The 14,795-nt window shown below is 43.7% G+C and overlaps 1 protein-coding gene across 4 annotated transcripts in view; it reads left to right on the top strand.

Moving 5' to 3' along the window:
• Window positions 1-14,795, top strand: part of homer2 (homer scaffold protein 2) — a 32,665-nt gene that overhangs the window by 9,906 nt on the left and 7,964 nt on the right. For 3 of the 4 annotated variants that reach the window (XM_028013962.1, XM_028013963.1, XM_028013960.1), the window contains exons 2-6: window positions 4,790-4,946; window positions 11,478-11,609; window positions 11,920-12,012; window positions 12,531-12,670; window positions 14,602-14,758. In XM_028013962.1, the coding sequence (XP_027869763.1) occupies window positions 4,790-4,946; window positions 11,478-11,609; window positions 11,920-12,012; window positions 12,531-12,670; window positions 14,602-14,758 (679 nt within the window). The remainder of the gene's footprint in view (window positions 1-4,789; window positions 4,947-11,477; window positions 11,610-11,919; window positions 12,013-12,530; window positions 12,671-14,601; window positions 14,759-14,795) is intronic. The other variant, XM_028013961.1, reaches the window with a different exon arrangement.

Here is a 14,795-nt window from a genome sequence, read left to right on the forward strand (position 1 = left end):
AGTGAATTTGCCTAAAGGTCAGATCCCATAATGCACTGTATTAATATTAAAGATGACTTTTACTTTGCTCCAGTAGTGAACCTAGGTGTCAGCATGAGATGGAGAATTTTATCTTGCTCTGCTCAAATGTGGCAAGTTACTTCAGGTTCTACCTGGAAACATTGAACTGTAAAATCTTGCAGGTCAGTGAACAAAAGCAGCAGATGCATGATGCATGGACCACATTTGATTCCCAGTTTAAATCTCTGCACAACGCCAGGGCAATTGACGAAAGTATGATAGAGTGAAAAGTAGATTTGGTTGTAGACGTTTAAAATGCTTTGGAGCTTTCCGATCATTGTGTCTTAGTCTTTGCTCAGGTGATTGTGTTTGTGTGTGTTTGTTGGTGCAATTGACCGAAATGGAGGGTAGTCTGTCTTCAGAATGGGATGTGTAAAGCTGAGGAGCATTTAGGCTGCCTCAAGTCATGCTGCAGTTCAACTGGCACTCTTCTCACAGGCCATCTCTCCCCCCTTGGTGAGAGATGCAGCTAAATTGCTGAGAGGTAAATCATTTCATCCATCCATCCATCCATCTTCTTCCGCTTATCCGAGGTCGGGTCGCGGGGGTAGCAGCTTCAGAAGGGAGGCCCAGACTTCCCTCTCCCCAGCCACTTCTTCCAGCTCCTCCGGGGGAATCCCGAGGCGTTCCCAGGCCAGCCGAGAGACATAGTCCCTCCAGCGTGTCCTGGGTCTTCCCCGGGGCCTCCTCCCGGTGGGACGTGCCCGGAACACCTCACCAGGGAGGAGTCCAGGAGGCATCCTGACCAGATGCCCAAGCCACCTCAACTGGCTCCTCTCGATGTGAAGGAGCAGCGGCTCTACTCTGAGTCCCTCCCGGATGACTGAGCTTCTCACCCTATCTCTAAGGGAGAGCCCAGCCACCCTACGGAGAAAACCCATTTCGGCCGCTTGTATCCGCGATCTCGTTCTTTCGGTCATGACCCAAAGCTCATGACCATAGATGAGGGTGGGAACGTAGATCGACCGGTAAATCGAGAGCTTCGCTTTTTGGCTCAGCTCTCTCTTCACCACGACGGACCGGTACAGCGCCCGCTTGACAGCAGACGCTGCGCCAATCCGCCTGTCGATCTCCCGCTCCCTTCTTCCCCCATTCGTGAACAAGATCCCGAGATACTTAAACTCCTCCACTTGGGGCAGGACACCCCCCCTGACCCGGAGAAGGCACTCTACCCTTTTCCGGCTCAAGACCATGGCCTCGGATTTGGAGGCACTGATCCCCATCCCGGCCGCTTCACACTCGGCTGCGAACCGATCCAGCGAGAGCTGCAGATCACGATCTGATGAAGCCAAAAGGACCACATCGTCTGCGAAAAGCAGAGATGAGATCCTGAGGCCACCAAATCGGATCCCCTCAACACCTTGGCTGCGCCTAGAAATTCTGTCCATGAAAATGATGAACAGAATCAGTGACAAAGGGCAGCCCTGGCGGAGTCCAACTCTCACCGGAAACGAGCCCAACTTACTGCCGGCAATGCGGACCAGACTCTGACACCGGTCATACAGGGACCTGACAGCCCGTATCAAAGGGCCCGGTACCCCATACTCCCGGAGAACCCCCCACAGGGCTCCCCGAGGGACACGGTCGAACGCCTTCTCCAAGTCCACAAAACACATGTAGACTGGTTGGGCGAACTCCCATGCACCCTCCAGGACCCTGCTGAGGGTGTAGAGCTGGTCCAGTGTTCCACGACCAGGACGAAAACCACACTGCTCTTCCTGAATCCGAGGTTCGACTATCCGACGGACCCTCCTCTCCAGGACCCCTGAATAGACCTTGCCAGGGAGGCTTAAGAGTGTGACCCCTCTATAATTGGAGCACACCCTCCGGTCCCCCTTTTTGAACAGGGGGACCACCACCCCAGTCTGCCAATCCAGGGGAACTGCCCCCGATGTCCATGCAATAATGCAGAGTCGCGTCAACCAACACAACCCTACAACATCCAGAGCCTTAAGGAACTCCGGGCGGATCTCATCCACCCCCGGGGCCTTGCCACCGAGGAGCTTTTTAACCACCTCTGCGACCTCGCCCCCAGAGATTGGAGAGCCCAACCCAGAGTCCCCAGGCTCCGCTTCCTCAGTGGAAGGCATGTTGGTGGGATTGAGGAGGTCTTCGAAGTACTCTGCCCACCGGCCCACAACGTCCCGAGTAGAGGTCAGCAGCACACCATCCCCACTATAAACAGTGTTGGTGCTGCACCGCTTCCCCCCCCTGAGACGCCGGATGGTGGACCAGAATCGCCTCGAAGCCGTGCGGAAGTCTTTCTCCATGGCCTCTCCAAACTCCTCCCACACCCGAGTTTTTGCCTCAGCAACCGCCCGAGCCGCATGCCGCTTCGCCCGCCGGTACCCATCAGCTGCTTCCGGAGTCCCACAGGCCAAAAAGGCTCGATAGGACTCCTTCTTCAGCCTGACGGCATCCCTCACCGAAGGTGTCCACCAACGGGTTCGAGGGTTGCCGCCGCGACAGGCACCGACAACCTTGCGGCCACAGCTCCGATCGGCCGCCTCGACAATGGAGGCACGGAACACGGTCCACTCAGACTCCATGTCCCCCACCTCCCCCGGGACGTGTTCGAAGTTTTGCCGGAGATGGGAGTTAAAGCTCCGTCTCACAGGGGATTCCGCCAGACGTTCCCAGCAGACCCTCACAACACGTTTGGGCCTGCCAGGTCTGACCGGCTTTCGCCCCCACCACCGGAGCCAACTCACCACCAGGTAGTGGTCAGTGGACAGCTCCGCACCTCTCTTCACCCGAGTGTCCAAGACATACGGCCGCAGATCCGATGAAACGATGACAAAGTCGATCATCGAACTGCGGCCTAGGGTGTCCTGGTGCCAAGTGCACATATGGACACCCTTATGCTTGAACATGGTGTTCGTTATGGACAATCCATGGCGAGCACAGAAGTCCAGCAACAGAACACCGCTCGAGTTCAGGTCGGGTGGGCCGTTCCTCCCAACCACGCCCCTCCAGGTCTCACTGTCGTTGCCCACGTGAGCGTTGAAGTCCCCCAGCAGAACAAGGGAGTCCCCAGGAGGAGCACTCTCCAGTACCCCCTCTAAGGACTCCAAAAAGGGTGGGTAATCTGAACTGTCGTTCGGCCCGTAAGCACAAACGACAGTCAGAACCCGTCCCCCCACCCGTAGGCGGAGGGATCCTACCCTCTCGTTCACCGGGGTAAACCCCAACGTACAGGCGCCGAGATGGGGAGCAACAAGTATGCCCACTCCTGCCCGACGTCTCTCTCCCTGGGCAACTCCAGAGTGGAAGTATGTCCAGCCCCTCTCAAGGAGACTGGTTCCAGAACCAGAGCCATGCGTTGAGGTGAGACCGACTATTTCTAGCCGGAACCTCTCGACCTCACGCACTAGCTCCGGCTCCTTCCCCACCAGAGAGGTGACATTCCACGTCCCAAGAGCCAGTTTCTGCAACCGAGGATCGGACCGCCAGGGTCCCCTCCCTTGGCCGCCACCCATCACACAGTGCACCCGACCCCTTTGGCCCCTCCCACGGGTGGTGGGCCCATGGGAGGGGGGGCCCATGTTTCCTCTTCGGGCTGAGCCCGGCCGGGCTCCATGGGTAAAAGCCCGGCCACCAGACGCTCGCCATCGTGCCCCCCCTCCAGGCCTGGCTCCAGAGTGGGGCCCCGGTGACCCGCGTCCGGGCGAGGGAACACCAAGTCCAAGGTTTTCCTTCATCATTGGGGTCTTCGGGCTGCACTTTGTCTGGTCCCTCACCTAGGACCTGTCTGCCTTGGGTGACCCTACCAGGGGCATGAAGCCCCAGACAGCATAGCTCCTAGGATCATTGGGGCACTCAAACCCCTCCACCACGATAAGGTGGCAGCCCATGGAGGAGTAAATCATTTCACTCTCAAAGAAAAATTGGTGTGACCTCAAACGTTCCTCCAACACAATCACTTCCGAGTTTGGCCCTGCTAGCCAGTTTTATAGTTTTTATCTTATGCGTACTTTACATTTAACTGATGGAAAATTGTTTGGAGGCAGGTAGACTTTGGCTTTGCTCACGTGAGGTGTAGCATGGCACAACTGAAGTCTGCTTGTAAATTCATAAAATACTATCTGGGATTAAATGTAGTGAAGCTCTGTAGCTTTTTACTTGTTAGTCATTCAAGCAATGGCAGAAAACGGGTTCACATTTCGGCAGTAAAATTTGCAGCTTGTTTTTGACATCTGGTGTTCACATTGAGAAATATGAATATGCACTGACATACGATTAGTCGAAAAACTACTGCATTTTGAAGCTTCCTAAGTTCACATGGATCTTTTTGTCTGAGCATGAACTTTTTTTGTTGTTTTAAATTGTCTGGAACTTTATTGAAGATTTGTGTCATTATCCAAGTGAAAATGAAGTTGAGTGGAAACCTACGAGTGCCCGCTTTGTGTTGACATACAAGTAGAAAGGTGTTATTGACACCTTTGAGATGGAGGAGCGTGCTGATGTGCTAATGGCTTTGAGTATCTATAAGGATTTACTGAAGGGTTTGTGTTACATTATCACCTATCCCTCAGAGCCCAGGGACTCTGAAGGAAAGGGATGCTGAGACACAAAGAGATATTAGGCGACTCTAGCTGTGCATGTAGCAAGAACAGTTTGAGACATGACTCATTTATCAGTGGAGCTTATCTTAACCTGTAGATATCTTGCTCATGTTATCTTAAGTCCCCTCTAATGTGGTCCCTTCTCTTTGTCTTCAACTCTGCAGGGAGCAGCCGATCTACACCACCAGGGCCCATGTGTTCCAAATCGATCCAAGCACCAAGAAGAACTGGGTTCCTGCCAGCAAGCAGGCCGTCACCGTCTCTTATTTTTACGACAGCACACGCAACAGCTATCGCATTATCAGCGTGGATGGATCCAAGGTGTGTTTGTGGGCGTGTGTGTGTGTGTGTGGCTGCGTATTTTCTGTCAATGTAACGCGATCATAATGGCAAACATTTTAACTGCTTTCTGGAGACAAAGATGAGGTTTTGCACCCACAGCTAGAACCGAACAGAATGACTCATTATGGATTCTAATGTTGCATTTGAAGCTCCCACTAATAAGGACCAGCGTAGCATGCTGGTGTTTATTTTTCTTGTGCTTTTCTTTGCTTCAAAGGTTATTAATTATTATAGCACTGTTTCACAAAAGGTTCCATAAATCCTGAGCATTGTTTAGAAATGCCTCTTCAGACTTAAGGATGCTGGCTCATTTTTTGAGTAATGTGCCTGAATGTTTTTTTTTTTTCTTTCTTTGTTTTAGGTTAGAGTTACATGGCTTGAAAAACTAAAACACCAGGACTTAAGACATTCCAGTTACGAGCCGCTCCACATGAGTTCTGCTCTCTTTCATATTAAAACTATTTCTCTCAGCTGAGTGAAAGAGTAGATGATGGGTTTCCATGGCAATCCTCTCTGTGTGAAAACCGCCGTGGCATTATGACAGCAATATCACTCAGCTGACACAGCCAGGCAATAGTTTTTGAGCCTTAAATCACCCAGCATTCATGCAGAGCAACTTGAGAGACGGTGGATTAGGATTACCAACCAAACGTCAGACCGATGGATCTCACAGGATTTCTGGGTGGTTCTATTGGAATGTGGGATATTGCACAGAATTTTTTATTGCACAGAAAGCCCTTTCTGCTTTCTTCCAGTAAGCGATCAATAAATGTAAACCCTAGTGTTCTTCCAATAGATTTTGTATTTTTGCAAATTTGACCAAATGGATGGAAGTTGTTTTCATCTGCAGGTTGATCTTATTATTTTTAAGAAAAATCCCTGCAAGAAGATTTTAGCCTCTCGTTTTGTTGTTTGATTACTTTAAATCCCAAATAAACAGAAATTTGTCAGTGTAATGTGATGAAATATGAAGAAGTTCAAATGGTTCATAAATATTTTTACAAGGCATTTAGCATCCTCTATATAAATAATGTGACGGCCCTGTTTTCTGCTCCGCTGTCCTCCCTGTCTGCCACATTCCCCCACACTCCTGTAGCCGTCACAGAGGTGTGTCATAACAACTCTGCAGGGAACCATTACATGTCAAGCATGAGGATAAAGATTTATGAAATGTTATCTTAGCTTAAAAGGAGAAAATGTGTTCAGATTTAGATTTTCACTACTTGTTTACTAAGTGAATGTGGCATCTCTAAGAGCCGAGCAACCAAATTCAAGGAAATGTTGAGTCATCAAATGTTAAATATAGTTTCTGGTTTATACACTGTAGCTGCAGGGGGAACATGTCTGTCCAGAATAATGATGTGTTCTGCTGAACATGACGGACCATCAGCTCACATTTGTCCAGTCATGATGTGTAGGCATCTTACTGGTGATGCTGCAGCAGCAAGAGGAAGAGCACATCAGCACTTTCCGCTGTCACTGTCCCGAATCGTACAGCTCAGCCCAGGAACCTGCAAAGTGCTGTTCTCTTTTTTTTTTTTTTTTTTTTTCTCTTTGCTTATGAATTATTCTATTTGTAGTAGGTTTTTATGCCCTACCTTGACATGTAAAGCGACAAATTTATTTCAGGGGTTAACAATCTGTCGTCTTTTAGAATGTCTTTGCAAACAATGTGAGCTTGTTAAAACTCACATCCCCTCTCTGGCTGCTGAGGGCACGAAGAGGGGGAAACCCAACCTAGAAAGTATTAAGTTTTCATTTAACTGGGACTATTGGATAAACTTTTGCAGGGGAAGAGCTTGAAGCATTTCAGATTACATTTTTCCTCCCCAGCATTGTAATTCAGGATTATTAAGTTTAAATTCTATAGCTCATCATTTTTGTTTACTTTCACTGCAGTAGTTTAAATTGACACACATTTACAGTGTGTCAATTTAACTTAAGTCAGTATTTTGGGGGCTTAAACAGTTTTAGAGCACAAATAAATCTCAATGCATCCTTATCAGATTTTACAGAAGTCAGGCTCTGTGCGTTTACAGTAGAACAGATGAGGAAATTCAGCTGTAACCTGAACCATCAAGATGTAGGTGCACAAAAGTTTGAAAAGTTTAAAAAATATGTTAACCCCCCCCCCCCCCCCCGATGGATAAGAACATACTGTACAAGATTATAACATCAAAATACTGTTCAGTTATTACAAAATATCGCACTCACAATAACAGTGTTTACAACAATATCAGTCCTGCGCATAAAAACATGTGCAATAACAGAAGTGTTACTTGAAAAGTGAATAAAAACTGAATTCAGGTTAGACGTAGGGTTAGGCATGTAATAGTCAGGGTTACACTATTGAAATAAATGAAAGTCAATACAAAGTCCTTGTGAAGATGGAAAGATGTAATATTTGTGTGTGTTTCATTCTTCTTTTGGTCCAACGTATGTTTTTATTAAATAACTGTCAATGTTAATAATTTTTAAATTACTATAATTTAGTTTTACGGTATAAACACTGTGAAATGCTCACATATTTATAGTTGGATCACCACTGAACACGACTGTTTCTTCACATCAAAACCAGAAGAACATGGAAGTCTGTAAAATGCCTTTAAAATGTGCTGTAGTTGCACATTTCTGTGGGCTTTAGAGACTCTATGTAAGTGATAGAGTTACAGTTTATTGCTAAAAATCTCACCTTTTCTTCACAATGGAGGTTCCTGTCCCATTCACTGACTAAGTCCTCAGCAAATAGGAAATGGCCACAAAAAATGACAGTTCTGGGTGTTGTAGTTAAAATGCACTTGAAGATTATTTTGCCAAACTTTAGCCTGAATCTTGTTGAGATGTTCTTTTGTTGGGGTTTTCTTCAACCCTGCACATTCTCTAGTGTGGTTGCAAGGAGGTATTTTTTATTTTGACAGTCTACCTCGGTCCTGCTGTTTTTACATCTGTCAGGTTCAGAACTGTTGTTTTGAGAGGATGCTTCATAGTTTCCTACTCATTTACCAGAAAGCTTTATTGTTCTTATGAAGTGTGGTTTTAAAACGGAGCTGGATTGGCTGTTTTGCTGCATGTCCAGCTGTCATGAGAATGAACAGAGCTGATAAGCCCCAAAACAATTACCAAACAGGATCACACCAAACCTAGTATGAGTTAATCTGAAGCTCCAACAGCAGCTATGTTCATAAATGCAGCATAATCATTATTTACTAGTAAAAATACTGCTCCCTTTCAGCTGAATGTCAGGAACTGAATTTCCTCCATATTTGGATATGTATTTTTTTTTTTATTACTGCAATCTGCAGAGCGATATTCTCCTGAGTTTTCAGCTGAAGTTCTGTATATATGTCCTCCAACATCTCTACAGCTTTGTTCACATTCAAGGAATGTGGGTAATGCAGGTAAAGCGAAAGAAAGGATGTGCACACATTCCAGGCATGATTAGCTCCCCTTCAGCGTAACAACCAGGAAACATTTCCACTCAAACCGATTGGGACCAGATGCAGAATATGAGCTTTCACCCTCATATAGATCTTAGTGGGTTCAGATCTTTGATCCCGTCATTGACTGTAACTAAATTTACCTTCTGAAGTACACCTGCGTCATTGCCACCACAGAGACATGTGGGCATGCGAGTGCATTTTCGGTCTTTGCATATCATAGCGTGTGTGTATATATAGTAAGATTGAAAGATTTGGCGAACATACAGAGGCACTTCTTAAGTTTTTTTTTTTTTTTTCCCCTACTATGCATAACTGTGACAGGCCTTGCTGTCAGCTTCTTCATGATTTGTACTTTGAGTCATACTGTAATATCAGGTTATACATTCTGGCTTCTATGATCCTGGAAAAAAAATACTGTGCCAAGTTGTGGCTTTCACTTTGTTCCCCCTCAGGCCTTTTCAACTCTTCAAAATCATGTCATTTCTTTCCTACCCATGAATTTCTTTGCCTGTTTTGCATGACCACTCCTTATTCTGACTTGTCGTATTCTGTGGATTCACTGAGTTTTTCTATAGTCTTCTGAAAACCTGGGGTTTTTATCTGCCCCTCGGGACGTGGGCCAGCGACGATCTTGTCTGTGCCTCATGTGCCACTTGATCTGCAGCCCATCTCACCATCCACACAGCTGCCAGCGTCACTCCACTCGCCCTCTGTCACACCCTCCCACTCGCACATTTGCTTGCTCACCATGTTGTGCATTCCTACACGCTAAAATACAGTCAGAGGAAGAAAGTCAGTTGACTGGAGTTTCTTAAACTAAATGTTAATTATCCCCAGAAATTTTGCTCATATGTTTGTACTGCTAACAAAAATCTGTTAAGCCTTGAAAGAAATCTTTTTGTTTGAGCAGCATAGTTCATCATGGGGATAAAAGGATCTTTGTTGTTTTTACATTGTCCAGAGTCCTGGATCCTGTCTTCCCTTCAGCTCACACTACAAGTTTTGTCTTATTATACATTTTAGATCTTGGGGAAAGGATTAATGTGAAAGTTGCTTGTTTTTTGTGTGTGTTTTTTTTGTTCTTTTTTCTTTTTTCATGTGTTGATTGACCAAATTATTGATCATTCCACTGCTAAAGGCCCAGTGATGATTCATTTTTAGTCTTGCTGGTAGAGACCAACGGATTATTTGCATTTTAAGTTATCTTTGTGTATTTTTCTTTTATTTAAGAGGTCATGCTACTTTATGCTGTTGCAGATTTCAGTCTTTCAAAGAGGAAACGGATTTGCAGCATTACAGATGCTCCATTATGCTCAAGTGGTAGAGGTGATTTTTCAGTATTTTGTTTTACACCAGAGTCACTTGAAGTGAGAATGACAACTCAATCTTTGTTTTCATGATTGCTAAGGAATTTTGGTGCCACTCTTTGCTGCAGTTCTCGAACATTGAGCTTGAGACATTTTCATTTCTACCTCTCTAACCTTCATGCTGATTGTGCAATTTCTGATTGATAAGCTTGGGTTCTTGTTTAGCTTTTTTTTTGCAGTTCCAGTTGTTTTAAACCTTTTAACTTTTGTTACGACTGAAGAGGAGATTTAGCCGCTTTTCTGATTTTTATGAAGATCAACACAGATTTTCCTCTAATGGGGTTGCGAAGACTGGCTAGGAGAAACAGGCCACTGTGACACATCACATTATTACCAGAGGAGAAACATGAGCACATGGGTTATTGATCATCTAGTCTTTCTCTAGTTAAAGAATAAACTAGAAAATAACTGACATGCATTGATTTTGTTGGGAGTATTATAGATGCAAATAAATCTAGGATTAACTTTTTATGCATTTTTGGGGGGGAATAAATTAATTAGAAAAGAAATTACTACTGCAATAAATGAACATGTGTGTAGGGTGCACTATGCAACAAAAAATTTGAAATTTTATGAAGAAAAAATCTGATTTTTAGCATTTCTACTGATTCATTTGGATATTGAGGTTTTTATTTGCCAAGCACCAGAATAAATCTCATGTCTGCTTACAATATTCTTTTTTTATCTTGTAGTTTTAGCCCTGTTTATTTATTTTTTCATAAGGATAATTAAAATTTTATCTTGTCTTAACACACTGCTTTGAGCCAGCACAATGAGCTCTGTTAAATATTCACTTGGCTGCTTTAAAATGAGAACGTTGTTCAGGTTTCTCTTCAGGGTAAACTGGGTCACATTTGTTTTGCTGAAACCTCTGAAAGAGAGATGCTGCTTTATTTGAGTCTGTCTAGTGGATTGCTTTCTTATGTTTTCTTGCATTTCTGTGTCCAACAGTGACTCAGTGAAAATGTTTTTAACACTTAAGCCACTGAGAAGATGGCGAGTGAGACGGTGGGGGTGTAAAAACGGACACAAGTCTGTCAGCAGTTTGAAATCCTTAATCTGGTGTTCAGAGCCATGTTGCTATGAGACCAGGGCTGCACTGTGATTAATCTGTCTTCTATTGTTTCCTAATTGTTAGGGTAATTAACATGTGCTGCTTTTAAGTGCTGTTGGATCTTGGTCGTGAGAATCTTGTGCATCTTGTGCTTATTTGCACGTCTCTCCTTGAATCCGGCTTTAGACTTGTCTGTTCACAAACATTCAGACTTCTGGCACGTCAACAATCCCTTAGTTTTGTTCTGCAGCAGATGATTCTTACTGTCTCATTTGCTGCTTTGCTTCAAAAGATAAATGTGTACAAATACAGATGGTTTGAATGTCAGTGGGTCAGCAGCCATCAGAGCGTTACGCTTCATTTTTTGACGTTTGACATTTTTTATCTGGACATCTTTTAATGCGGCCGATTAAAATGACATTTCTTTTCATTTGCTTTTGCAGTTGTTGCAAAGCTGATTGTTGAACTCCCTGTTGCAAGGGGAAAACATAAACCTAATAAAGTAACAGGTTTGATTTAACATGTAAATATAAAAGTTTATACATTTTATTTCAATATTGAAAAGTCTTTTAGCACTCTATTTGTACTGACCTCCTTTTAAATATGTTTTTTTAAATCTATGATACCAATTGGCTGTTTTATCTGTCAGGTTATTATCAACAGCACAATCACACCCAACATGACTTTCACCAAGACGTCCCAGAAGTTTGGCCAGTGGGCTGACAGCAGGGCCAACACAGTGTTTGGACTGGGTTTTGCTTCAGAGCAACAGCTGACAAAGGTAAACATTAAACATTTCAAGTGTCTTCACTCAAACCTTTGTTTATATATACATATATGTTGGAGATGGATGTTTTCTTTAATGTGTATATCTATCAGTGCACAGTTTTCATAGTAATCACATGTTCTGAATACAGTATTGAAACAAAAAAAGAGGTGTGGATCTAGTATTTTTTTTATTTATATTTCTAAGTAATGAATCTCCTTTCAAAGCAGCCACAGACATCAGAAGCGGATTTAACTTATCGGGAGCTAAATCGGCGTCGGCTTGTTTAGCCACTTGTCACAACTTCTATTTCTTGTGTTTTCAGTTTGCTGAGAAGTTCCAGGAAGTAAAAGACGCAGCCAAGTTGGCAAAGGACAAATCGCAAGAAAAGGGGGACACGCTGAGCAACCACTCCCAGGTAAAGAATCTCTCAGCTGCTCGAGAAACTCCTCCCTGTAAACAACCGATTGCAACACAGAAATTGTTGACACAACGTCAGAAGGGAGAACATTATTTAGAAATTCTCTGCAACGACTTATTATCCAGAAATCTTGACTTCCTTTACATAAAATCATCAGGATCCAGTGATAAGATGATTGGAGGCATATCATTCAGCGGTCTGTCTATTTGTTGCCAGCCCAGCTCTCAGGCTGGCAGTGAGTCCAGATGGTAGCATTCAATCTCAGCCCTGAGACACAGGGCGCTACTGGGCCATATGACATGATAAATACTGGCAAAAATGTCCTCATCCCTTCTGTCAGAGCTCACATGTTCAGCTTCCTCGCACTGTTCATCTGAAAGACGACCCCTGTCTTCTATCATAGGGGAAGCAGAATGTCGGACCCGCGTCCGGGTTTTTAATTTAGCAACTGCAGGTAAACGCCAAGCATGCTGTGAAAGCCTGTCCTCATATGCAACTTTATCTGTGTCGTCTAGCAGGAGTCTGGACGGGAGACTCCTTCAGCAAACCAGGCGCAGAGCTTTAATGGGACAGATGATGAGAAAATCTCCTTTAGTCCAGAGGCCGCTCAGCTGAAGAGTGAAAATGAACGCCTCAAAAGCGTCGTGGAGCAGAGGTAAGATTTCATCTTATGGCAACATCAGCAGATCTGATGAAATCTGCGTTTTTCCACCTCATCATTTAGATTCCCCATTTAGTTATTTAATATTGGCATAAGTTATACATGTGCACATCTTCCTTATTGAATTAATATTTCAAAAAAGAAAGTTCCTAACAAATGTTATATACTTTTGTGTGTAACAAAAGTTATATACAAAATGCAAAGGAAAGTGAGAGACAGATCATGGAGGGACTTTCTTGTCTCCCAGTTGACCAGGTGAGGAAGAGAATGGAGATATAAACCTTTAAGAAAATGGAGCTTGGTTATCAAGAGAAAAACATTTAATGATGGTTGGTTTTTTGTTTTTTCATGGATGCTACAGGGAATCACTTAAAAGAGGATAAAATCTGAGGAAAGTTTGTCTTTTCTGAATCTCATCAGAGATTCACTGGAGCATTTTGGATCCGCTGGAGGCTTCGATCGAACTTAATGTTTTTTAGCAACTTATTCATGGGTATTATTATTCTAATCCAGTGAAATTAAAAATTTTAAACAAGCTTCCAAAACACATTTTTCTCCAAACAATCTGTAGGTATTGGGGCAGCAGTTTTACCAACATAGTTTGAACATATTATTGTAATTATATGTTGTTACACTTAGCACCTGTTACTTAAAAATATTCACCCTACAACTTGATTATTGATGGAGGTGAAATATTTCAGTGTGTTTTATGAAACTGGCCATTTTAACACATGTATATTGTCTTAATGTACAAAAGCAACTAAGATGTTCTTTAGAACGTCAACATGGAGAAGAAGAACTAAATTCATGAAGCTTTTTGTCATTTTTCACTCCACACAAAACAGATCCTCGTCACTTTCACATTTTGTCTTTTTTTGTCTTAAACCCAAAAGATTTTCAATTCTTTTTTTTCTTTTCTTTTTTAATAAACGTTTGTGTGATGTTGCATTCCAACCAAACATCTATGATCATGATGATCTGTTGTGTTGACTGAGGCTTCACTCTGTTGGGTTATCTGGTCATCAATGCTGTTGCCAAGTGAGTGAATTATAATTGCATGAAAACACCAGATGTGGATCCAGATGGGAATCCAGGGACCTCGGGGTGGCAGAGCCAATTAAAATGATAGTAAGCAAAATTTTCTAGAACTGGCTATAGGCAGCAACAAAAAGAGTTTCTGCTTCTCCATTTCTTCTTTGTGGTTGTTGTTCATCAGGGCAGCAGGAAGATTTGCAGCATGCGATGTATTACACGTTTATGCAGGAAGGTTTACAATTGCACAAATATATAGATCATCTCCAGCAGAAAGATGAATAAAATGGGCACTTGTAAGGCCGATAGATTTTTCATGAATGTCTGCTTTTGTCATAAATGTAATTATTTGAGTTGCTGGTATTTGCTCATCTTTCCTTGCATCCAATTGTGCTCATAAAACGAAACGTTTTGGTTCATAGCAATGATGATTTCGATGCTATTTAAATGCCGTCAGCATCTTAAAGGTTAGACCAGATCAGAATGCTTATCTTTAACTTCACTCCCTCAAAGAAATCGAGAATTTTTAAATTAAACACGTAGTTTATTGAGGGAGAACGACTGAATTTCTCTTCTGTTAAAGGAATATTTAGCTTCTGCAGTAATACTGCTTGAAACGGCCGAAGGCTGCAGGATGCTGAGGAGCATCCCGGTCGCCATTTCGAGCAAGAACAGAACATGCCAACCCATCCATGCATGAAGAAACACAGAGTGATGCATAACTAATGAACATCAAAACATCCCCAACCTTATTGATAAAATGCAGCTTTTTAAACTTTGAGAGTTCCCAGATTTCCTTTTTGTAGCATAAATAAAATGATTTTGAGCCCCGAGCGGGTTTATCTCCTTGAGTAATGACACCTGTCGATATGTCTGCCTCTCTTCCCTCGCAGCAACACCACCGCTAAGAAGTACGAAACGGAGCTCCAGACTTTAAAGGAAAGTAATGCCAGACTGGTGGATTCACTGCAGGAGTCTTCAGCTAATGTGGAAAGCTGGAAGAAGGAGCTTACGGCCTGTCAAGAAGGGAGCGACACTCTGAGGAAAAAGGTAAGGCACTCGCACTGTCCTGCGGGGAAGTTCAAAC

The sequence above is a fragment of the Xiphophorus couchianus genome, chromosome 4, assembly GCF_001444195.1.
Source record: "Xiphophorus couchianus chromosome 4, X_couchianus-1.0, whole genome shotgun sequence".
NCBI lineage: Eukaryota > Metazoa > Chordata > Actinopteri > Cyprinodontiformes > Poeciliidae > Xiphophorus > Xiphophorus couchianus.